General features: G+C 41.1%; 1 protein-coding gene across 3 annotated transcripts in view; it reads right to left on the bottom strand.

The window, feature by feature from the left end:
- Positions 1-8,869: 8,869 nt before the first annotated feature.
- dachd (dachshund d) overlaps positions 8,870-24,776 on the bottom strand; it is a 334,285-nt gene continuing 318,378 nt past the window's right edge. For 2 of the 3 annotated variants that reach the window (XM_036958501.1, XM_036958502.1), the window contains exons 10-11: positions 22,309-22,377; positions 8,870-10,257 (exon numbers count right to left, since the gene is read on the bottom strand). In XM_036958501.1, coding sequence (XP_036814396.1) covers positions 10,220-10,257; positions 22,309-22,377 — 107 coding nt within the window. In that variant the 3' untranslated portion in view covers positions 8,870-10,219. The remainder of the gene's footprint in view (positions 10,258-22,308; positions 22,378-24,776) is intronic. The other variant, XM_036958503.1, reaches the window with a different exon arrangement.

The following is a 24,776-nucleotide window of genomic DNA, read 5'->3' as shown; positions in this document are numbered from 1 at the left end:
CAGGAGAACAGGTCAGGGTTCCATAGCTAAATCAAATCAAATCAGATGTTATTGGTCACATACACATGGTTAGCATATGTTATTGGTCACATACACATGGTTAGCAGATGTTATTGGTCACATACACATGGTTAGCAGATGTTATTGGTCACATACACATGGTTAGCATATGTTATTGGTCACATACACATGGTTAGCAGATGTTATTGCAAGTGTAGCGAAATGCTTATGCTTCCTGATCTGACAGTGCAGCAGTATCTAGCAGGTAATATCTAACAATTCCACAACAAAACCTAATACACACAATCTAGTAAAGGAATGGGCTGAGAATATACAGTATAAGTATAAAATATATGGATGAGCAGCGACAGAGTGGCTAAGATGCAATAGATAGCAAAATAGATCATCTGCTCAAGATATTTTAGCCCATGTCTTTCAGGTAATACATTCAGTGCAGTATTAGCCTTAAATGTAGCTAATGAAGGATGTGTTATGCATAATAAGCTTCTAACTTATACCCTGCCTCTTGCGCTGGCCTCACTCCTAAAAAAAAACTGTCATTGGAACCCCATGCAGGAAAAGCTACACTAAAATAGCTTGCTGGACATTTTTTCTTGTTGCCATTTCTTATACCAATAGACTATTTGAAGAGGGACGCAAGCTCTTATTTGCTGAACGTTAAATACAGCGAACGCGTGATGGCGGTAGGCGTCACAGTGATTTATTTACACCCATAACCATTCAACCTTCGTGAAGAGAAGTGAAAGCCATCTTATGAAAGGTACCATATGCATGCGTCAGCTTACTAATTATACAAATAGGCCCTATTATATTTCAAAACAAAAATCTAATTCGCTAGCCTGTACTTGTAACTTTGTAGACCGCATGTGCTGCACCAGAATCGCATGTTCTCAGCTTTATCATGGTTTGAACGAGTTCCGTAATTCCAGCCCATACAATACAGTATAATACAATACGGTAAAGTAATACAGTTCACACTCAAAAAGATGTATCTACTGGAGCTGGTTTCATTTATTTACCCAAGAGAGCATATACTGTAGCTAGCTACATTTATGGGCTCTTATGTTTTGAAGTCGTGCGTAATGTGCAGTAGTCTATAACTCTTTATCATATAGCCTATGCATTAGATAACTCCATCGAACACCATTGGGGTGAATTGGAACACCGACTGTGAGCCAGGCCTAGTCGCCCAACATCAGTGCCTGACCTCACAAATGCTCTTGTGGCTGAATGGACCCCCACAGAAATGTTCCAACATCTAGTGGAAAGCCTTCCCAGAAGAGTGGAGGCTGTTATAGCAGCAAAGGGGGGACCAACTCCATATTAATGCCCATGATTTTGGAATGAGTTGTTCAAAGAGCAGGTTTCCACATACTTTTGGCCATGTAGTGTACTTTTACAAGACATTCTCATAATTTCGATACTCATACATGTTCCTTTACTGAGAACAATACACTCATTAATCTTGTTAGTGTACAATATACCTGCATGACACACATGTATGAAACTTCAAAACTAAATTGGACACCTTCATAGGTGTGTCACAGTTTTTTTCAATCACTTTGGCACATTTTTCAGATGTAGTTTTTTAAAATATTTATTTTATTTAATTAACTAGGCAAGTCAGTTAAGAACATATTCTTATTTACAATGATGGCCTACCCCGCGACGCTGCGCCCTATGGGAATCCCGATCAGGGCCGGTTGTGATACAGCCCGGGATTGAACCAGTGTCTGTGGTGACACCTCTAGCGCTGCAATGCAGTGCCTTAGACTGCTGCGCCACTCAGGAGGTGGTATATTTTCAAAACTCTTAAGTACAAAACTCTAAACTGATGACACTTGGAATGCATCCAACTTATGATTAGAACCTTTGATTGTGTATTCATTGGGATTTCACACCTTTCACCCCTGAACTATTATGCAAAAAAGTTTTCCATGAAATACAATGCTAACATTTTGTTTCAGTCACCAACACATCAGATAATGATGGGGTCACCATTTAGTACTTTTAAAACAGTCATTTAATCCAATAGCATTGTATTCAAGATAAACATTTCTAAACGTATTTTTGAAAAGCTAGATAAAAAGAATAGTAGATGATAAATGACATTTTTCATGCAGTATTTGACTATAATTTGTATTATTATTTGTGTCCAATGGCAGGTAGTGAGCGTGTTGAGAAATATGTCAGTCTTACAGTTTCATTATCCTACAGTACATACTTAGGACAAGATGACCAGAAATAGAGGTATTATAAAGCCGCTGGCTACTGTAAAAATGCTAATTCTGCCCTAGGCAACATTGTACAAGATTATCTTTTCTGCGTAAGTTGTCAACTTTAAGCACCAGCTGTCAGAGCAGCTGTCACTGCACCTGTACATAGCCCATCTGTAAATAGCCCATCCAACTACCTCATCCCCATACTGTTATGTATTTATTTATCTTTTGCTCCTTTGCACCCCGGTATCTCTACATGCACATTCATCTTCTGCACATCTATCACTCAGGTGTTTAATTGCTAAATTGTAATTATTTTGACACTATGGCCTATTTCTTGCCTTACCTCCCTTATCTTACCTCATTTGCACACACTGTATATATACTTTTTCTATTGTGTTATTGACTCTATGTTTGTTTACTCCATGTGTAACTCTGTGTTGTTGTATGTGTCGAACTGCTTTGCTTTATCTTGGCCAGGTAGCAGTTGCAAATGAGAACTTGTTCTCAACTTGTCTACCTGGTTCAATAAAGGTGAAATAAAAACTAAAAACTGATACAATAAAAACGGTGTCGCTTGTCATCAGTTTAAAGTCTAGCAAAGGAATTCAGATAATGAGTGGAATATACTCTTTGAGGTCATTAAAGATCCCATGGCACTTGTCGTAAGAGTAGGGGTGTTAACCCCGGTGTCCTGGCTAAATTCTCAATCTGGCCCTCAAACCATCACGGTCACCTAATAATCCCCAGTTTACAATTGGCTCATTCATCCTGCCTCCTCTCCCCTGTAACTATTCCCCAGGGCGTTGCTGCAAATGAGAACGTGTTCTCAGTCAACTTACCTGGTAAAATAACGGATAAATAAATACAAAATATATATTTTTGCACACAACACATTAATCTTTTTCAGCAGTGCATTGAACACTTCACTATCATTCCAAATGGTAGCATGTAGTGACTCCACTTTGTTCTATTGAAGTACACTTGCTGATGGAGAATGATGATGTAGTACTTACAGCCACATCCATATATGATTTTGTTTGTTCTTACAACATAAATTGATGTGAAATAGATACATTTAGGAGGAAAAAATATAGAATTGTACAGTGCTCAGCAGTTATCAAACTATATACTCTATGTTAACTAGGCGATACATACTTTTTGTTCAGTAGTTATACATTTTGAGTAGTTAATTGTATTGTTAAGAACAAGAAATTCCATGGCCGGAGAAAATATTGCAATTTGAAAAGCAGATACTTAAATTGAATATGTATCCAAATTGAAAGAGTAATTTGGTGAAGTGAACAAGTGACAGTGAATTTGTTTGTTGTACTCAATCAATTGAAAATTTGCTTAGATATCTGAAATATGATCCATTTAGATGATCTGTTTACATGTTTGTGCTTAGATGTCACGCCCTGACCATAGCCCTTTTATTCTCAATTTCGGGTAGGTCTGGGTGTGACTAGGGTGGGTAATCTAGGTTGTTTTATTTCTATGTTGGCCTGGTATGGTTCCCAATCAGAAGCAGCTGTTTATCGTTGTCTCTGATTGGGGTTCATATTTAGACAGCCATTTCTCCACTGCATTTTGTGGGATATTGTTTATGTGTAGTTGCCTGTGAACGCTTCATTGACATCACGTTTCGTTTGTTCTTTATTGTTTTGTGCATTTCATTTCAATAAATATGTGGAACCCATATCACGCTGCGCTTTGGTCCGTCTCTCCACACAACCGTGACAGAAGATCCCACCACACCAGGACCAAGCAGCGTGCCCAGGAGGAGAAGGTATCCTGGACTTGGGAGGAGATCAAGCGGGAGAAGATATCCTGGACTTGGGAGGAAATAATGGGATGACACGAAAGCCTTCCTTGGAAGCAGACACAAGGAGAGAAGGGAAGACAGCGACAACGCTGGGGTTCGCAGCCACAACGAAAGCCCAAAGAACAGCAATTGGGGGGGCCCACACGGGGTGGTCGGCGGGGCAGAGGAGTGAACCAGAGCCAATCTGGGAGAAGAGGGAGAAATTGGAGGAGAGTGAATGGAGAGAGTCAGAGACCGTCAGTGAGTTGATGGAGAAATTGGAGGAGAGAGAAATGAGAAAGTTGTTGTGTTGGTGTATGATGCACAACATTCACCCTAAGGAGCGTGTTATCAGTTTGATACCACCTGAGTCAGCTCTCCGTACTCGTCCTGAGGAGCGTGTTATCAGTTTGATGCCACCTGGGTCAGCTCTCCATACTCGTCCTGAGGAGCGTGCTAGCAGTCTGGTTAAAACTGTGCCGGCTCCATTGCACTAGGCCTCCAGTGCGCCTCCCCAGTCCGGTACGTCCTACTCCGGCTCCATGCACCAGGCCTCCAGGGCACTGATGCCCAGTCCCGCTCCAGGGCAGGAGCCTTCCTCTGCACCAATGTCCAGTCTAGACGGTGTCCAGTCCCACTCCATGACTGGAGCCTTCCTCTGCACCAATGTCCAGTCTAGACCCGGTGTCCAGTCCCACTCCATGACTGGAGCCTTCCTCTGCACCGATGTCCAGTCTAGACCCGGTGTCCAGTCCCGCTCTATGGCAGGAGCCTTCCTCTGCGCCGATGACCAGTCCAGGCACGGTGTCCAGTCCCACTCCATGACTGGAGCCTTCCTCTGCACCAATGTCCAGTCTAGACGGTGTCCAGTCCCACTCCATGACTGGAGCCTTCCTCTGCACCAATGTCCAGTCTAGACCCGGTGTCCAGTCCCACTCCATGACTGGAGCCTTCCTCTGCACCAATGTCCAGTCTAGACCCGGTGTCCAGTCCCACTCCATGACTGGAGCCTTCCTCTGCACCAATGTCCAGTCTAGACCCGGTGTCCAGTCCCACTCCATGACTGGAGCCTTCCTCTGCACCGATGTCCAGTCTAGACCCGGTGTCCAGTCCCACTCCATGACTGGAGCCTTCCTCTGCACCAATGTCCAGTCTAGACCCGGTGTCCAGTCCCACTCCATGACTGGAGTGGGATATTGTTTATGTGTAGTTGCCACATTTGGTTTGTTCTTTATTGTTTTGTGCATTTCACTCCACAATAAATATGTGGAACCCATATCACGCTGCGCTTTGGTCCGAATATTCTTACGACGATCGTGACATTAGAGTTGTGTAAATGTACAACATTTAAGTTAAACGGAATCACTTAAATGTAAAAGACCAGACACATACATATATAATTATGACTATAATTAGTTGTGAAGGAGTGGTGATAATTAAATGCATAGCAGCCCAGTATATATTTTTTGCATACACCTTTCACAAATAACCCTAATCATGAGCTTTCATGACCACTGTTCTCTAACTATTGCTCCAATGGTGAGTATATAGCCCTACAATTACATATTGTTGATGAAAACTTTGACATATTGTTGATTAAAGGGCTTGATTTTCATGATGGAAATATAATATTAATAGTCCATGCAGAAACATATTGTGAGTCTATCAACAAATCTACAGGGTCTGCCTGTATCTTCTGTGCAGGTTTAATTGAATCAGGTCCAGTCTTTGGGCAACATAATTAACTCACATTGGTTATCATCAACATTTGAAGTTTATTTAAAGTTGAAGTACAATGAAGGGGTGCTATGTAAGTTATTCACGACAAGTCAACAACAAACCTACAAACTCCATCGCAACAAACTTTCAAAATAAAACAACAAAGGGCTCTATTCAATCAGATCCAATTCAGCTGACATCCGCATAGCAGTTGTTTTGTCAGAGGTGGAACTGTGCTAGAGCTGTCAAATCCACAAGAGGCTCCTGGCATTATACCTGAATCGGACATTGCCATTGGCTGCACGGAGTCGCGTTAAGAGAAATCCCATGCAGCCTTGTTTACAAGTTAAAACACTGGAATGTGATGTAATCGACATCTCGATTGGCTGACAGAAATCCTCATTATTTAATTTAATTATTTTACATTAGAGTGTCATTATTTATATATAGCCTACACTTTCTCGTTCTGAACTTCTAACACGAGTGGAAAGGGTGTGGCTTCATGACAATGATCAAGAGCAGCTTCTCACCGATTTGACAGCTCCAACCCAGTCACACCTCCGACACTGCCAAAACATCAGCTATGCGGGTGTTGGCTATCGTCCGATAACACTTGATCTGATTGAATCTAGGCCAAAGTGTGAACATGGGACACACTCTTTTCCTTACATTTTTTCAAACACACAGCCTGTTTCTTTTACAGTATATGACAGACATCAGTCCCTGTCTCAGGAATGAACTCATACATACTGTATAGGAGTTGACTCAGCCGGTGTGGGAAACTATTCAACCTTCCTTTTGAATACAAATGAAGCACATCTTTCCATAAAGTAAAACGCCTTATTTTTGCTGCATCAGGATGGCATTAACATACATTGTTGATTTGCAAGGGAACTTTAAGACAAGCTAATATACTGTTTAATCCTATATCCATCAGCCACTGATGTTATGCAATGCACTTTGCTTGAGTTTTTAAACAAATATTGTACAACTGAGAAGGTTGGCTAGTTGTTGCCTAGTCATTCTTTCTCGCTGCTGCATTGTCTGTATATTTCCCAAACGCTATATCTATATATAAACGCTATATCCACATTTGTGTTTTTTCATCAGAAATGATTGCTTATGGGTACCTTCATGTGTGTGTAAAATATTACTGTTCTCAGATTTTTTATTCATAGATTGTAGATGTGTATGAATATTTGTTTGTGTTTAAAACGCTGTATATCCACTGTTTAGCTGGAATGGAATGTTCATATCCTGCATATTTGACTGTGATATGTGGTTGTCACACCGAGCTATCTTAAAATGTACGGATAAATCGCTCTGGATTAGAGACTCTGCTAAATGACAAAAATGTTAAATGTAATACATACAGATTGATCTGACAAATGTATCATTCATACAATTCTTTACCAAAAAAAAAGTTGCTATTTTTTACATTTAACTGTGTAAAACCTATAAGTACTACTTATTTCTCTGAGAGTGAGGCGGATATATAGCATTTTGGCAAAAATAACATGATTATTTGTCCCTCTGAAATGAAACCATCACGTGATAGATTTTAAACAAATACATGTCTGTCATTGAACAACCCCATGCCATGATTAGATAGTGAAAAAACACACCAATCTCTTTCATCATTTCTTTAAACAATAAAAGTTCATTTACAAACATTTCTGAAAAATTATATATACAGTGCCTTTCTGAAAATATTCAGACCCCTTGACCTTTTCCACATTTTGATACGTTACAGCCTTATTCTACAATTGATTAAATAAATACAAATCCTTAGCAATCTACATACAATACCCGATTATGACATAGTGAAAACAGGTTTTTAGAAAATGTGTGCAAATTAATAATAAATACATAGCAGAAATATCTTATTTACATAAGTATTCAGACCCTTTGTTATGAGACTCAAAATTGAGTTCAGGTGCATCCTGTTTCCATTGATGATCCTTGAGATCTTTCTACAACTTGATTGGACTCCAGTTGTAGTGCCTTTCCAAATCATGATTGGACATGATTTGGACAGGCACACAACTGTCTATATAAGGTCCCATGTCAGAGCAGAAACCAAGCCACGAGGTCGAAGGAATTGTCCGTAGAGCTCCGAGACGGGGATTGTGTTGAGGCACAGATCTGGGGAAGGGTACCAAAACATTTCTGCAGCATTGAAGGTCCCCAAGAACACGGTGGCCTCCATCATTCTTAAATGACAGAAGTTTGGAACCACCAAGACTCTTCTTAGAGCTGGCCGCCCGGCCAAACTGAGCAATCGGGGGAGAAGGGTCTTGGTCAGGGAGGTGAACAAGAACCCAATGAGAGTTCCTCTGTGTAGATAGGAGAACCTTCGAGAAGGACAACCATCTCTGCAGCACTCCACTAATCATGCCTTTATGGTAGAGTGACCAAAACGGAAGCCACTCCTCAGTAATAGGCACATGAAAGCCCACTTGGAGTTTGCCAAAAGACACCTAAAGACTCTCAGACCATGAGAAACAACATTCTCTGGTCTAATGAAACCAAGATTGAACTCTTTGGTCTGAATGCCAAGCGTCACTTCTGGAGAAAACCTGGCACCATTCCTACGGTGAAGCATGGTGGTGGCAGCATCATGCTGTGGGGATGTTTTTCAGCGGCAGGGACTGGGAGACTAGTCAGGATCGAGGCAAAGATGAAGTACAGAGAGATCCTTGATGAAAACCTGCTCCAGAGCGCTCAGGACCTCAGACTGGGGTGAAGGTTCACCTTCCAACAGGACAACGACCCGAAGCACACAGCCAAGACAACGCAAGAGTGGCTTTGAGACAAGTCTCTGAATGGCCTTGAGTGGCCCAGCCAGAGCCCGGACATGAACCCGACTGAACATCTCTGGAGAGACCTGAAAATAGTTGTACACCAATGCTCCCCATCCAACCTGACAGAGCTTGAGAGGATCTGCAGAGAAGAATGGGAGGAACATTCCCCAAATACAGGTGTGCCAAGCTTGTGGAGTTATACCAAAGAAGACTCAAGGCTTTAATCGCTGCCAAAGGTGCTTCAACAAAGTACTGACGAAAGGGTCTTAATACTTATGCAAATGCAATATTTCAGTGTTTTTAAAAATAAATAAATGAGCAAACATTTTTAAAAAAAATGTTGCTTTGTCATTATGGGTTATTGTGTGTAGATTGATTAGGGGGAATAATTTTTTATTTTTTTTTGAATAAAGCTGTAACCTAAAAATACTTGGAAAAAGTAAAGGGTTCTGAATAATTTCAGAAGTTACTGCATATAGTGTTTTGGAATTAAACTGTTAATTTGACTTCTGAATAAATTGGCTTAAATGAGGAGATTCATTAACTAGTGTTAATATGCGATTATCACCAGTCCATGTTACAAATGAACACATTAGGAACAAAAGATTAAACCTTATCCTGGACTAAAAAAGGATTTTCATTTGAAATGGATTATGGGTAATCTGTGTCTGGGAAAGTGGCCCCAAGTGTTTCAATAAAAAGTGATACTAACTGTTGCAAAGGGTTACCATTGACAGCCAAAGTTATTTATTTAAAAGCAAAATGTTCGAGTACATTTTCAAAATCAGTTGGGCTTAAGTGAATCAACCCTACGTATTTGTTCAGCACAATATAGGATTTATTAAATATCATAATTCCAGGACAAACATTTACATGCCTGCATGCTTTTTCACCAAAATGGCAGCTATTTGAAAGAATGATGGTTCAGAAATGAAACAAAAACAAACTATAAATTCATATGAATGTCGGTATTGTCTTCCTAATAGATATACTGCATACACAATACCACCTCTTAACTTTATATACACATACCATATTAATCAACTCAGCTTTTGATAGAGTGAGTTAGTGTGTCATTATCATCAGTTCTGGTATATACAACAATGGTAAAAAGGAAACTTTATTGTATTTTCTTCTAATTTAGAAAACATTCAAATCAAATCTCAGTCGTCTCTTTTGATCAACATACGGATAAATTAAAAAAATCACAGAGGTTCTTTCCAAGTGTTATATATATTTTGTTTACATCTCGGAATTAAACTTGAAATACAAAACACAACCTCTGAGTCTGATCATGTTCAAAGCTTTGTCGCTGGTTGAAATACAGTAGAAAAAATCTTCAGTGCTGTGAATTTCTTTGCGATATTTCCAACAGTGTACCCCTTGGTACATTTTTACTGTGCAATTATTGATTTTTTTTAAACAACCAACCTCAATTAAACAAAACCTGCTTTAGCGACTATGTATTGTTGATATCTGTGAGAAAAATAGTTTCTACATTCAGACACAACCCTTTTCCGGTGTTTGGCCAAACACACTTCCATTGAACTGCTACAGTACACGCAGTGTGACCTGTTTCTGCTACGAAATCCACCTGGGCTCGTGACAATCTCCGCCAGATTGTTTCTCTTCTTTAGCTCATCATCTTCTTATCAGTACATCACTGTGGTTTTCAAGAACAGTCTTCCATCTGAAAGAAAGGACACAGTAGAGAGGGATTAGCCAATAGCGTACTGGCCATGCTGACTCAACCTGGAAATATGGGGTTAAGCTTTGACCTGAGAGTCGCCAAAAACACAACCAGTGTGGTTGCTAGCGTGCGTGATGCTTTCCCACAATAACCTAACTGAATAATAATGTTACATGAAATGTTTGAAGAGGTGTGTTCTGATTTGACAAAATCTTGAAAACATCAACAAATCTGATCTGAGAACTTCCAATACACATGGAATAGGCCTACTTTGTCCCTATTTGCTCTAAGTTACTCAAGCATATCATCACTCACAACTGTAGATTTAACAACAGATATTAATATTGTTTATCCTACAAAGTCAAGTCTATAATTGTTGCACAAATGATTTGCATCATCTGTTGGATCAAACTGTGGAATCGAGCAGCAGCAGTTGAAGAGACTCCTTATGCCAGTGTTTGTCTGTCTCATGCATTGAAATAGTGAAATAAAACCAGGCCGATACAACTGTCTACAAATGTCATCTTCGACAAAAGGCAAATCGTACAAGGAACTGCCCATATCCAACGCTGTCTACCTGATAAATCGTACAAGTTAATTAACTAGAGAGTTGGGCACCACGAAAGAATCTTAAAGACCTAGTTAAATTTGACATCAATAGCAGTCAATATTAATCGTCATCTTAATTTAGTCTCATCTGAAAGTTGTAAATTCTTGGTTACCTGCACGAACCCTGGCTAACAATTTGAATCAGCAATACAAAATTGGGTTTAATCATTTATTTACTAAATACCTAACTAATCACACAGAATTACACATACACATCATTAAATCATAACTTGATTACAAATTACGTCATAAAGGAAAACGTCCCTAGTGGGCAGAACAGATATGACAGCTTGTTACACAAAAGAAAAGGGGCTGGGTTTGAGTGAAGGAGCGGGAAGACTGAGGAAGAAAGGCTGAAAATGCAATGAATATTTACTCTGAGCTGCGCTTCGGTAGGTTGGTGGTAGATGGAATGCCGTGTTGCCCAACCGAGTCCTTTGAAGAATGTCTCTGGTTGTCAAATGGATACATTGTAGTAACGTCGATGGTTGATAGACGGGATACTCTGTCTGTTCCTTCCTAACCCTCGTTGCATCTGCTGTTGCTAACTCAACGGCTAGGAGGTATCACTTCTGTAGTGAATAAGATTTCAAAGTTCATACCATTCGCAACCAAAGCTCACGCTGATGTTGGCTTGGTTCTGTAGTTATTATCTGAACCATTCTGACATAGGACCGTCATCCTCACATCCTTGGAACAGGAGGTTATATTGTCGTCAAGGGCTTATATAGGAAGGGAGAGGAGTGCGTGTTTGAAAAGTTTTATAGCTGGCGCAGTGGTTAAGTACCACCGCATATGTTCAATTGGTCGGATAGCCAGAATACAGTTCATTTCCCCCCACCTTCTGATATTCCCAGAATCTCTATGTTAACCAAGGTTTTTGCAAATGTAACCTCAGTAGGGTAGAGAGAGGAAAAAGGGGGGAAGAGGTATTTATGACAGTCATAAACCTACCCCCCAGGCCAACGTCATGACACTTCTGTGTGTCACTCTGAATGGGAGTCTGTTGGATAACTGGTATGATGTAGTTGTTGAGTGGCTTCACTGCAAGTATATTGTATGTTTCGGATATTCAAAAAAAAGTGTTTATTGAAAAAGGCAGAGCCATTCTTCTCGGATGCTATCTCTAGACACCTGCAACCTAACGAGCTTTGTCCATTTTCAAAGAACACTCGTCTCTGAGTGGTACGCCTGAGCGAGCGGAGCTGCCTCTGACGCGGGGCTGGTAAAAGCATCTGTTAGGCGCAGCTCAGGAGCATGTTTGACATTTATTACCCCCGTATTTCCTCTGCGCTGCATTACTGTGCCTTAAGAAGCCCTTTCTTCTCTCTGGCAGTGAACCTAAATAATTAAATTTAGAAAAGCACACCGAGAGACTTAAAGCAGCGACAGCTTGAGGAGAGCGATGTGTTGCTGCCTGGCAGTCAGATATGACACAATGTGAGGTCCGAGACATAGAGCGACATCTAGTAGAAAATGGTACGTTTGTTATAGGCTTTGAAGAGACTCACATTCATTGATCTTCAGTAATCTCACTATTGGACCATTTAACCTTTGGCCTCTTAAGGCCCATGGCACACTGGCAATATTTTGAGCCATATATGAATCAGAGGAGCCTCTCAATTCTATATGGAAAATGTAATATAATATGATGAAATCTTCCTCCATAAACATTTTGATGAGTACATGTTCTCACTCACTAATATCCTAAGTCTCACAACCAATGATACAACACTTTATGATAGGAGAGCATCCGTCACTGCACCGTGTACCTAAATCCCTAGCCTTCTGTCGTCGATGCATCAGTGTGCTGTATGTCTGTGTATGAAAAGCTGGGTGGAAAAAGAACAAAGGCTTGTTGTGGGGAGCTGGAGTGGAAAGACAAACACAGGGGCTAATTATCCGAACCTGCCGTGGGTCTCCAAGGTATTGCACTCTGGCCGCCTCTATTCAAGCAACACTGCAGAGTTATGTGTAAAAGCCATTACAGTGTAAATGCAAAGGGCTAAAAATAAAAGGAAGAGAGGAAGGTGGTGGTGGTTGGAGGGGGTTGGATGGGGAGGAGAGTAGACACATCCATGGTGGATGAAATGCTATGCCACCTTTCTCTGCCTTTCTGTCTGATCGGCTTCACTGTCACAGCTGTTTATAGGGAATTGTGAGAATGGTATGGGGAGGTGAAAGTGTGGCTGATTATCACTTTTGATAAGTTGTGAAGTAACGCATCAGGCATAGTAGTGTGCAAAACATCACATTGCTCAGGGAAAATAAAATAATCAGGAGAGAATTAAGAAATTTATTTTTGACATAAGGTTCTTTGGGAATTGTAGACACCATTTTCAATTTGGGCAAACAAATTGGTGGAACTCCTTGCATGTTTGTTCTGTTTTAATCAACTTACACCGCCTCCAGTTTGCAATATTACTGCAAATGTTGAAACATACTGATTTCCATTTTTGAGTGAGAAATATTGATGAAAGTCTCATTAAAATATGTAAAAACTTTAGCCATTTGTATAATGAAATCAAGATGAAAAGTTCATTAAAGGGGATAAATATTTCATTAGATGCTGAATAAAACAATGCTTTTTGGGCTTCTCTCAGCATAAAATTCCTTTTGAAAGATTAATTAATACATTTACATTATGCAAATGAAGCTCATGCAAATATTTTATGAAGACAATTAAAGGGCCTTTTTTCATTTTTTTGCTTCAGTGACATTCATTCATTGGATTTTTATTTTACATGCACTGTTTTGATGTTTAATCTCGCAACAAAGAACTGTATCTCTCAGCGCAGGGTCATGTTAACTTGCCCGACACATCGAAGGGCAAACAGGTTGGAACCAGAGAAGAGATACTGGGGAAGATATTCAGGCGAGAGCTGCAGTCCCAGTAGCATGGCTGTCTGGTAGCTGCTACAACGGCCAGAACTGCCTCTTGGAACCGATTCAAAAGCACTGCAAAAGCAATTAATAAACACAGACTGTGTTAATATCGCAGAATTAGAGAAGTGTGACAAAAGACAAATAGAAATAATTAGTTACCTTAAAAATTATGCTCTCGTTAATTTGTTTTCTCGCTCTCTCTCGCCCTAGCCTGAGCTGTGTGTTGAAAATATAACATACATTTCTCTTGGCTTTTATGCGTGTGATAGGCTTGGGTGTTTTTCACGCGTTTTCTTTGCTTGTGTAATTTATCAACATAATTTTTTGCCATTTGAGGGTAATTACGGTTTACTAGGCTGTTGGCAGAGGAGGGGAGAGCAGAGGAGACATGGGTGGCAGACAAATGCTTCTCTAATTGAACAAAAGCACACATTGTTCCATGTTAACTCAACCTTCTCCTATGTATATTCTTTAAGGCCACGATCACTGGCATTGTGAGCCGAATAAATGATTTTTTCATAGCTACAATCAAAGGCATCTGCTACTTTGCCAAATTGTAACATTAGAGAAAACATGTATGTGTATAGTCTATGCCACTGTCAATCTACCATGGCAATAGTTGGTACATGGCAATGACTATTTCTTTGATCACATACAAAGAAAATTGTACTGTAATATAATAAGGAAGTTTGAAAAGTTAACAATCCATTTAACAATTCAACTATAAAGAGCTCTTCAATGTCAATCTTAATTCTTCTAATTTCAAATTAAGGCTGCTAAATATACTAATTTAGCATCACATGGGGGGCTATACATATTCTCTATCCAAAAGTGAATATTTTTAGTGAAATTCGGACATTTGGTTTTCCTTTTTTGGGACAGCCGCCCTTTTCACATCTCTCCACTGACTGAATGGCATTTCATTAAGCAAGAATCCTCCCTCCTTACGGTACAAATTCTCAATTTGTTCGCTTATTATTTCTTATTTGACAAAAATATATTTTAACCCTGTGAGACCCAAGCATTTTATTTACCCCTCAGAAAGGCTAAGGACGCTCTGATTATGAATTTGAAGTTTGTAGAAAATATTTATGGAAATGTGGCAACAAATGCAACATTGTGCTTCAACGGTAGCAAAACATCTGTGGTAAGAAAACTGTGAAATTCTATTAAAATCACATCAAAATGGATCAAAAGCATGATGTGCTTTATACATGTGATATAAAATATTGTCTCATGGTATATATAGTTGAAATGAATGTTTTGAAAAATACACATTTGTCAACTTGACCAATCCAAGTTGGAGTATTTGGCTATCAAAAAAATATATATTTTGTTACTATTTTGTAGGTTTCCTATGTATGGAAAACCTCTAACTTACTTTTAGTAATATTTGGTTGTCCTTTCTGGCTTAATTTGGAGAGATAACCTTCTATCTTACTTTTTACCATTAATGGCTGTCAAAGGCAGCATTCTGACCTGATAAACCACACAGTTTCCCTTCCAGCCTCATCTACACATCAAAAATGTATATCTTTAATAAACAATGTGTGGTTATTAGGTCAGAATACTGCCATTGGCGACCATTTATGGTAAAAAAAAAAGTAAGACTTCCCAGAAAACGGGACGTCCTAACGTTCCCATTAGGTCCTTTAAGGGTTTCAGCGTGAAGTTATCCTATTGACGTTCTTGAAAAGATCTAAGAACGTTGAGGGATGGTACCAAGGAAACGTTCTCTGAGAAACCTTGTCTAGTTCCCTGTAAATTACCAGGACATCACTAAGGACCAACCTCTGGACCTTTTTAGGACATTCTCAGGACATACATTTACTAGTCCTTAGGACATTGTGTGATGGTCCCAAGGAAATGTTCTCTGAGGGACATTTGTCTAGTTCCTTGTAAGTTCCCAGGATGTCACTGAGGACCATGTCAGGACGCTTTTAGGACGTTCTCAAGGACATACATTTTATTAGTCCTTAGGACATTGTGTGATGATCCCAAGGGATCGTTCTCTGGGCGAGCTTTTTATAGTTCCCAGTTTGTGCCAGGTACGTGTCATGGTCCCCTGAAGGTCCCCTGAACGTTCTTGGGACATTCTGTCATTGTTCCCGGGATGTTTAATGTAGTTCCCGGGTTTGTCTCGGGGACGTCCTGAGCAAATTTTTAGGACGTTTTCAGGATATTGTGTCATGGTCCCCTGAAGGTTTTGTCTAGTTCCTGGTATCATAGTGATTTACTGTGTAATCTTCCTATTTTCCAGGGGAAATTGAGACCTCTGTCAGTGATAAAGTGGTGATGTTAGGAAGAGGTGGGAAGGAAGGGTGGGAGAGACATTGTTGGGGATTATTAGAGGAAGACGTAATGATACTAATAAAGAAGTGAGAGGTGTTGTGACCCCAAATTGCACCATATTCCCTACAATCTCCTAGTTATTTTGCCCAACCAAGGTATTATAATCCCTGATCAACTCCCAGCTGAGACTTTTTTAACTTCTCACTCTATTCTAAATATGCATCAATCTGGTTTTAACTTCTCACTCTATTCTAAATATGCACTAATCAGGTTTTTACTTCTCACTCTATTCTAAATATGCACCAATCTGGTTTTGACTTCTCACTCTATTTTAAACATGCATCAATCTGGTTTTTAGATCTGGACATAGCACAGTTTCAGCCACTATGCTTGTTTTACATGATGTGTTAAATTGCCTAGATCCTATGCTGCCTTATCTATAGACCTTTCTAAGGCACTTGACACCATTGACCACTCCCTACTCATTAAAAAACTGTCTGAAATGGGAATGGATAGGGAGTCTTGCAAATGGTTTAAGAACTACTTGACCAACAGGACACAACCAGTGTTTTCTGATTGTGTCAAGTCTAGTTTACTTAAAATTATAAAAGGTTAAAAAAAAACACGCCCTGTTAAGAACTCTTTTTATTTTTTTTATACATATTGACTTTCAATGTTTATTTTTTTATATTTTTTTATATATATATTGACTTTCAATTTTAGAGTGAGAAGTTTTTTAGTGTAAAAAATAAATAAAAATTACAACATGAAAAGCATTCAAAAATACATTCTGGTACAAAAAAGGGAAAAAAGAAATGTAGCTTAATCAAACTAACTGCTCTTCTCCATTTGTTCTTTTCAAACATTGTAGTAAAATTGAAATCACGCCCTGACCTTAGAGATTTATTTCTCTATTTGGTTAGGTCAGGGTGTGATTCGGGTGGGCATTCTAGTTTGTCTGTTTCCTTGTTGGCCGGGTATGGTTCCCAATCAGAGGCAGCTGTCTATCGTTGCCTCTGATTGGGAATCATACTTAGGCAGCCCTTTTCCCACCTGTTTTTGTGGGTAATTATTTATTTTCCGTGTTTGTTTGTGTGCGCCACGGTTGTGTCACGTTCAGTTTCTGTTTACCTGTTTTTGTGTGAAGGTTTCACTTTATTAAAGATGTGGAACTACATGCATGTGACACGGGTTGATTTTGGGACATGTTCTCGTTACTATTTATATAAATAATATTGGTCTATGTATTAAATGCTGTAATATTCATCTGTATGCAGATGATACGGTTATGTAAGCCATCTGCACCAAGCAATGTTAGAGCTGCAATCTGATTTTGTTACATTACAGAAAGTCCTTATTGATTTGAAACGTGTACTTAATACTGGCAAAACTAAATATATGTTGTTCTCTAATTCACTGAAAAATGTCTCAGATGGGCTACACATTCAGTCATTGGAGGGTTCTCTCGCGAGCGGGTTCCTGCCTATAAAAATCTGGATTGATAAAGATCTAACGTTTAAAAACCATTCTGATGAGCTAGTTAAAAAGTTAAGATTTAAAATGGGCTTCTTTTTTTTTCTGAAATGAACACCAAGAAGCAGATTGTAAAGTTTTTGACTATGGTGACACCATTTAACAGAATGGAGATGCAGATTCTACTACTCATAAACCTTTGGAGGCCATCTACTATAGCCCCCTTCCCTTTATGACAGGTGATAGTTTTAATACTCATCATTGCAACCTGTATCAGAAGGTCGGCTGGACCGCACTAAAATCCCGTAGATCACTTCATTACTCCCTTCTTGTTTACAAAGCTCTGCTCCACAAGCCTACAACATACCTCACTTCCCTGTTGAAATATAAAAATATGAGACACCAAACCCGTTCGCAGGGTCGGTTAACTCTTCAGGTCCCACTTGTCTCCACTATCTGCCTTTAGTTTTAATGCACCGCAGTTATACCTCACAAAACAAATGATTGAGTTTACTGAAGTGTGCAACTGTTTCAATTGATTATTCTAACTTGTTGTAATAACCTGATGTCATGTATTTATAGCTCTCTTGCATTATTTTATATTTTTGTTGTTGCTTAATTTTTGTCCTCTGGGCACCATTGTAAATGGGAAACTCTGCCCTGGTCAAAAGCAGTGCAATAGATGGGGCATACACTACATGGGAAATAAGTGTAATTTGGGATGCAGTCTTCAGAGGTTATCACCACCCTCCACTTCATATCCAAGACCCCACAAGGCAAACAAACAGACTGGGATGCAGTCTTCAGAGGTTATCACCACCCTCCACTTCATATCCAAGACCCCACAAGGCAAACAAACAGACTGGGATGCAGTCTTTAGAGGTTATCACCACCCTCCACTTCATATCCAAGACCCCACAAGGCAAACAAACAGCTTGGGATGCAGTCTTCAGAGGTTATCACCACCCTCCACTTCATATCCAAGACACCACAAGGCAAACAAACAGACTGGGATGCAGTCTTCAGAGGTTATCACCACCCTCCACTTCATATCCAAGACCCCACAAGGCAAACAAACAGCTTGGGATGCAGTCTTCAGAGGTTATCACCACCCTCCACTTCATATCCAAGACACCACAAGGCAAACAAACAGACTGGGATGCAGTCTTCAGAGGTTATCACCACCCTCCACTTCATATCCAAGACCCCACAAGGCAAACAAACAGCTTGGGATGCAGTCTTCAGAGGTTATCACCACCCTCAACTTCATATCCAATACCCCACAAGGCAAACAAACAGACTGGGATGCAGTCTTCAGAGGTTATCACCACCCTCCACTTCATATCCAAGACCACACAAGGCAAACAAACAGACTGGGATGCAGTCTTCAGAGGTTATCACCACCCTCCACTTCATATCCAAGACCCCACAAGGCAAACAAACAGCTTGGGATGCAGTCTTCAGAGGTTATCACCACCCTCCACTTCATATCCAAGACACCACAAGGCAAACAAACAGACTGGGATGCAGTCTTCAGAGGTTATCACCACCCTCCACTTCATATACAAGACCCCACAAGGCAAACAAACAGCTTGGGATGCAGTCTTCAGAGGTTATCACCACCCTCAACTTCATATCCAATACCCCACAAGGCAAACAAACAGACTGGGATGCAGTCTTTAGAGTTTATCACCACCCTCCACTTCATATCCAAGACCCCACAAGGCAAACAAACAGCTTGGGATGCAGTCTTCAGAGGTTATCACCACCCGCCACTTCATATCCAAGAACCCACAAGGCAAACAAACAGACTGGGATGCAGTCTTCAGAGGTTATCACCACCCTCCACTTCATATCCAAGACCCCACAAGGCAAACAAACAGCTTGGGATGCAGTCTTCAGAGGTTATCACCACCCTCCACTTCATATCCAAGACCCCACAAGGCAAACAAACAGACTGGGATGCAGTCTTCAGAGGTTATCACCACCCTCCACTTCATATCCAAGACCCCACAAGGCAAACAAACAGACTGGGATGCAGTCTTCAGAGGTTATCACCACCCTCCACTTCATATCCAAGACCACACAAGGCAAACAAACAGACTGGGATGCAGTCTTCAGAGGTTATCACCACCCTCCACTTCATATCCAAGACCCCACAAGGCAAACAAACAGACTGGGATGCAGTCTTCAGAGGTTATCACCACCCTCCACTTCATATCCAAGACCCCACAAGGCAAACAAACAGCTTGGGATGCAGTCTTCAGAGGTTATCACCACCCTCCACTTCATATCCAAGACACCACAAGGCAAACAAACAGACTGGGATGCAGTCTTCAGAGGTTATCACCACCCTCCACTTCATATCCAAGACCCCACAAGGCAAACAAACAGCTTGGGATGCAGTCTTCAGAGGTTATCACCACCCTCAACTTCATATCCAATATCCCACAAGGCAAACAAACAGACTGGGATGCAGTCTTTAGAGTTTATCACCACCCTCCACTTCATATCCAAGACCCCACAAGGCAAACAAACAGCTTGGGATGCAGTCTTCAGAGGTTATCACCACCCGCCACTTCATATCCAAGACCACACAAGGCAAACAAACAGACTGGGATGCAGTCTTCAGAGGTTATCACCACCCTCCACTTCATATCCAAGACCACACAAGGCAAACAAACAGACTGGGATGCAGTCTTCAGAGGTTATCACCACCCTCCACTTCATATCCAAGACCCCACAAGGCAAACAAACAGCTTGGGATGCAGTCTTCAGAGGTTATCACCACCCTCCACTTCATATCCAAGACACCACAAGGCAAACAAACAGACTGGGATGCAGTCTTCAGAGGTTATCACCACCCTCCACTTCATATCCAAGACCCCACAAGGCAAACAAACAGCTTGGGATGCAGTCTTCAGAGGTTATCACCACCCGCCACTTCATATCCAAGACCCCACAAGGCAAACAAACAGACTGGGATGCAGTCTTCAGAGGTTATCACCACCCTCCACTTCATATCCAAGACCCCACAAGGCAAACAAACAGCTTGGGATGCAGTCTTCAGAGGTTATCACCACCCTCCACTTCATATCCAAGACCCCACAAGGCAAACAAACAGACTGGGATGCAGTCTTCAGAGGTTATCACCACCCTCCACTTCATATCCAAGACCCCACAAGGCAAACAAACAGACTGGGATGCAGTCTTCAGAGGTTATCACCACCCTCCACTTCATATCCAAGACCCCACAAGGCAAACAAACAAACAGACTGGGATGCAGTCTTTAGAGGTTATCACCACCCTCCACTTCATATCCAAGACCACACAAGGCAAACAAACAGACTGGGATGCAGTCTTCAGAGGTTATCACCACCCTCCACTTCATATCCAAGACCCCACAAGGCAAACAAACAGACTGGGATGCAGTCTTCAGAGGTTATCACCACCCTCCACTTCATATCCAAGACCCCACAAGGCAAACAAACAGCTTGGGATGCAGTCTTCAGAGGTTATCACCACCCTCCACTTCATATCCAAGACACCACAAGGCAAACAAACAGACTGGGATGCAGTCTTCAGAGGTTATCACCACCCTCCACTTCATATCCAAGACCCCACAAGGCAAACAAACAGCTTGGGATGCAGTCTTCAGAGGTTATCACCACCCTCAACTTCATATCCAATACCCCACAAGGCAAACAAACAGACTGGGATGCAGTCTTTAGAGTTTATCACCACCCTCCACTTCATATCCAAGACCCCACAAGGCAAACAAACAGCTTGGGATGCAGTCTTCAGAGGTTATCACCACCCGCCACTTCATATCCAAGACCACACAAGGCAAACAAACAGACTGGGATGCAGTCTTCAGAGGTTATCACCACCCTCCACTTCATATCCAAGACCACACAAGGCAAACAAACAGACTGGGATGCAGTCTTCAGAGGTTATCACCACCCTCCACTTCATATCCAAGACCCCACAAGGCAAACAAACAGCTTGGGATGCAGTCTTCAGAGGTTATCACCACCCTCCACTTCATATCCAAGACACCACAAGGCAAACAAACAGACTGGGATGCAGTCTTCAGAGGTTATCACCACCCTCCACTTCATATCCAAGACCCCACAAGGCAAACAAACAGCTTGGGATGCAGTCTTCAGAGGTTATCACCACCCGCCACTTCATATCCAAGACCCCACAAGGCAAACAAACAGACTGGGATGCAGTCTTCAGAGGTTATCACCACCCTCCACTTCATATCCAAGACCCCACAAGGCAAACAAACAGCTTGGGATGCAGTCTTCAGAGGTTATCACCACCCTCCACTTCATATCCAAGACCCCACAAGGCAAACAAACAGACTGGGATGCAGTCTTCAGAGGTTATCACCACCCTCCACTTCATATCCAAGACCCCACAAGGCAAACAAACAGACTGGGATGCAGTCTTCAGAGGTTATCACCACCCTCCACTTCATATCCAAGACCCCACAAGGCAAACAAACAAACAGACTGGGATGCAGTCTTTAGAGGTTATCACCACCCTCCACTTCATATCCAAGACCCCACAAGGCAAACAAACAGACTGGGATGCAGTCTTCAAACAAGTGATTAATGTACCCCCCCCCCCCCCCCCCCCCCCCCCCCCCCCCCCCCCCCCCCCCCCCCCCCCCAGTGCTGTGGCCCAGATGGCAAGCTGTACACTTCAACAGCAGGCAGAGTTAACACTAATGCTCAGAGAGAGAGGAGAGAGGAGAGAGAGCGAGATATCAGGTTCATGTACCTTGTATTGCCCTCTCAGCATCTGTTCTTCCAGTGCTGCGGTCACTCTCCATCTCTGGGGTCAGTGAGTCTGGGACAGCAGAGGGATAGAACACAACCACTGTTAAAGTGGAACTGACAGTGTTTTAGCAACATGAAACCTTATTAAAATATGTTCATATACACCTCCAGGAATAATATGAAACCTTTTTTTTTTTTTTTTTTACATTTTCTGACAAGCGAGCACTTAGACATGGTCATTTTCACGTTTTCATATATTCATCGAATGTTTGGGAATGGCATTTGTGAAGATTATATAGCAATATAGAGTGGGAAAGCGTCCGGCTACTATTCTCCATTGTTTATCAGTGCAATGTTGATGGCCAAATAGCTGAAAAAGGTTTAGAGGGTTAATCTAATGTTCCCGTATTATATTTTATCTCATCTCGCTCTGGCTAGCTTTAGTTGTTGATATTTTTGTTGCTGATGTGCATATGCAACTGAGGGAGAGAGAGCCTGCCTTTTCATGGTTGTTTGATCAATAAGACTGAAGTTTCACAATGTAAGAGCACTTCCGTGGTGTTAAAATATTTGCAGAAACCCATTCAGGTGTATTTGGTTGCTTTTGGTGAATGTGTTCTGATGATCTAAAGTTGTGCTGTTGCTACTGCCTGTAATCACACAGTCCAGTTCAAAGTGAATGATGGACCGTGTGACAAATGGCTAATTTGCATATAGACCTACTGTAGCTCTGATTGGCTATGGCGCACTGACCTGTGTAGAGTCCGGTCCTGGACAAGACAGGTGTTTTTATTAGGTTTTATTTACTGCAGTGTCCATGAATTGTCCAAACGCATAAGTTTCTGTATATAGCATTTTAACATTTATATTAACAAAAGAGAGATTTTTTTGGGGGGGGGGAGCACTGCCTGGATCACCAGTGCGGTTGAACGCAGCATTGATGTATGGTGCATTCAAAATGTATTGTAGTTGAGTAGCCAGCCTAGGCTACTGCTCAAATGCAATGCAATTTAAGTTGAATTCACCAATGTGTGCACATCAGGCTGTAATTTCATAAAGTAGATGACCTAACTGTTGACTTATTTATATTCGCTAGTGTGTGCTATGCGGCCCAGCGGGCCTTGTGTTTGACATGTGCACTGGCCTATTAACAACGTTATGACTGACTTGTGATCATTGCCCTTGCTAGTTTGATTGTATTGACATTTCCAGCCTTAGTCGAGTCATTTAAACTGAAACAGTGCATCCCGAATGGGTGGAGGCAGCAAACAATGTGATTTACAACATGATAGCAATATAACTACAAGAAATGTATTGGTTAATTATATTAATCATGCAATGAACTGAATCCATATGTTCTGCCAACAATGCCTTACTGTACGTCATGGAATTTTGAGTCAAATAGAACCTATTTAAAACCTCTTATAAAGTTTGTTTTGAACCATAAACTGGGAATTGTATATTTTTGACTGATATTATGATTGTCTGTTAAAGTGGAACAGACAACATTTTAACACCCTTCACATGGACCAGCCACACTAAAAGCTTTCACTTAAAAACTACATTTCCTGTAAGTGAAAAATACAATAAGACATTGAATGATCAGTCAGATTGCTGAATCACGATTTAGCTTGATATAACTTATGTTATATGTAAAGACAATAACCTATAACACTATGAGTTATTAGCACAACACTGTGATTGAGTGTAACTGCACTCAAAACAAAGGAAAGAAGAAAAGAGGAGAACAGTAGAGCACAGTACAGGACAGGACAGGACAGGACAGTACAATACTCTATGATCCCCCAAGAAGCACATTTCTTTGCTGCAAACAGTGAAAAACAGAAAGCATATAAATATGCCACACCCTGATCTGTTTCACCTGTCTTTGTGCTTGTCTCTACACCACTTCAGGTGTCACCCATCTTCCACATTATCCCCAGTATATTTATACTTGTGTTCTCTGTTTGTCTGTTTCCAGTTAGTTTTGTTTCAACAAGCATACCAACGTTTTCACCCTTCTGTCTCTAGTTCCTATTTTCTAGATTTCCTGTTTTTTGACCATTCTACTACCTGCCCTGCCTGTTGTTCTGTACCCTGTCACACCACTCTGGACTGGCCATGACGAACCCAGCAGACTTGGACCACCTATGCAACGCCGTTTCCTCCCAAGGGTTACCAAGAGTTGCTTCGTGGTCTTATGGATGGGTTCCAGACCTTGGCGCGTTGGACACTTTGCTGGAGCAATTCTGCTGGTTGTTTGTCAGGCAGCCCACCACAACGGTAACCTCCCATCCCCTCAGTAACCTGGCTGTTAGCAGCACGGCCTCCCTGGTAAAAAAATCTGTCGTTCTGCCGCTGAACAAGGCAGTTAACCCACTGTTCCCCGGTAAGCCGTCATTGTAAATAAGAATTTGTTCTTAATTGACTTGACTAGTTAAATAAAGGTGAAATATATATTTTTTAATT

The sequence above is a fragment of the Oncorhynchus mykiss genome, chromosome 22 (assembly GCF_013265735.2).
Source record: "Oncorhynchus mykiss isolate Arlee chromosome 22, USDA_OmykA_1.1, whole genome shotgun sequence".
NCBI lineage: Eukaryota > Metazoa > Chordata > Actinopteri > Salmoniformes > Salmonidae > Oncorhynchus > Oncorhynchus mykiss.
The sequence above is the reverse complement of the archived record's forward strand: the minus strand, read 5'-3'. Positions and strand labels throughout refer to the sequence as shown.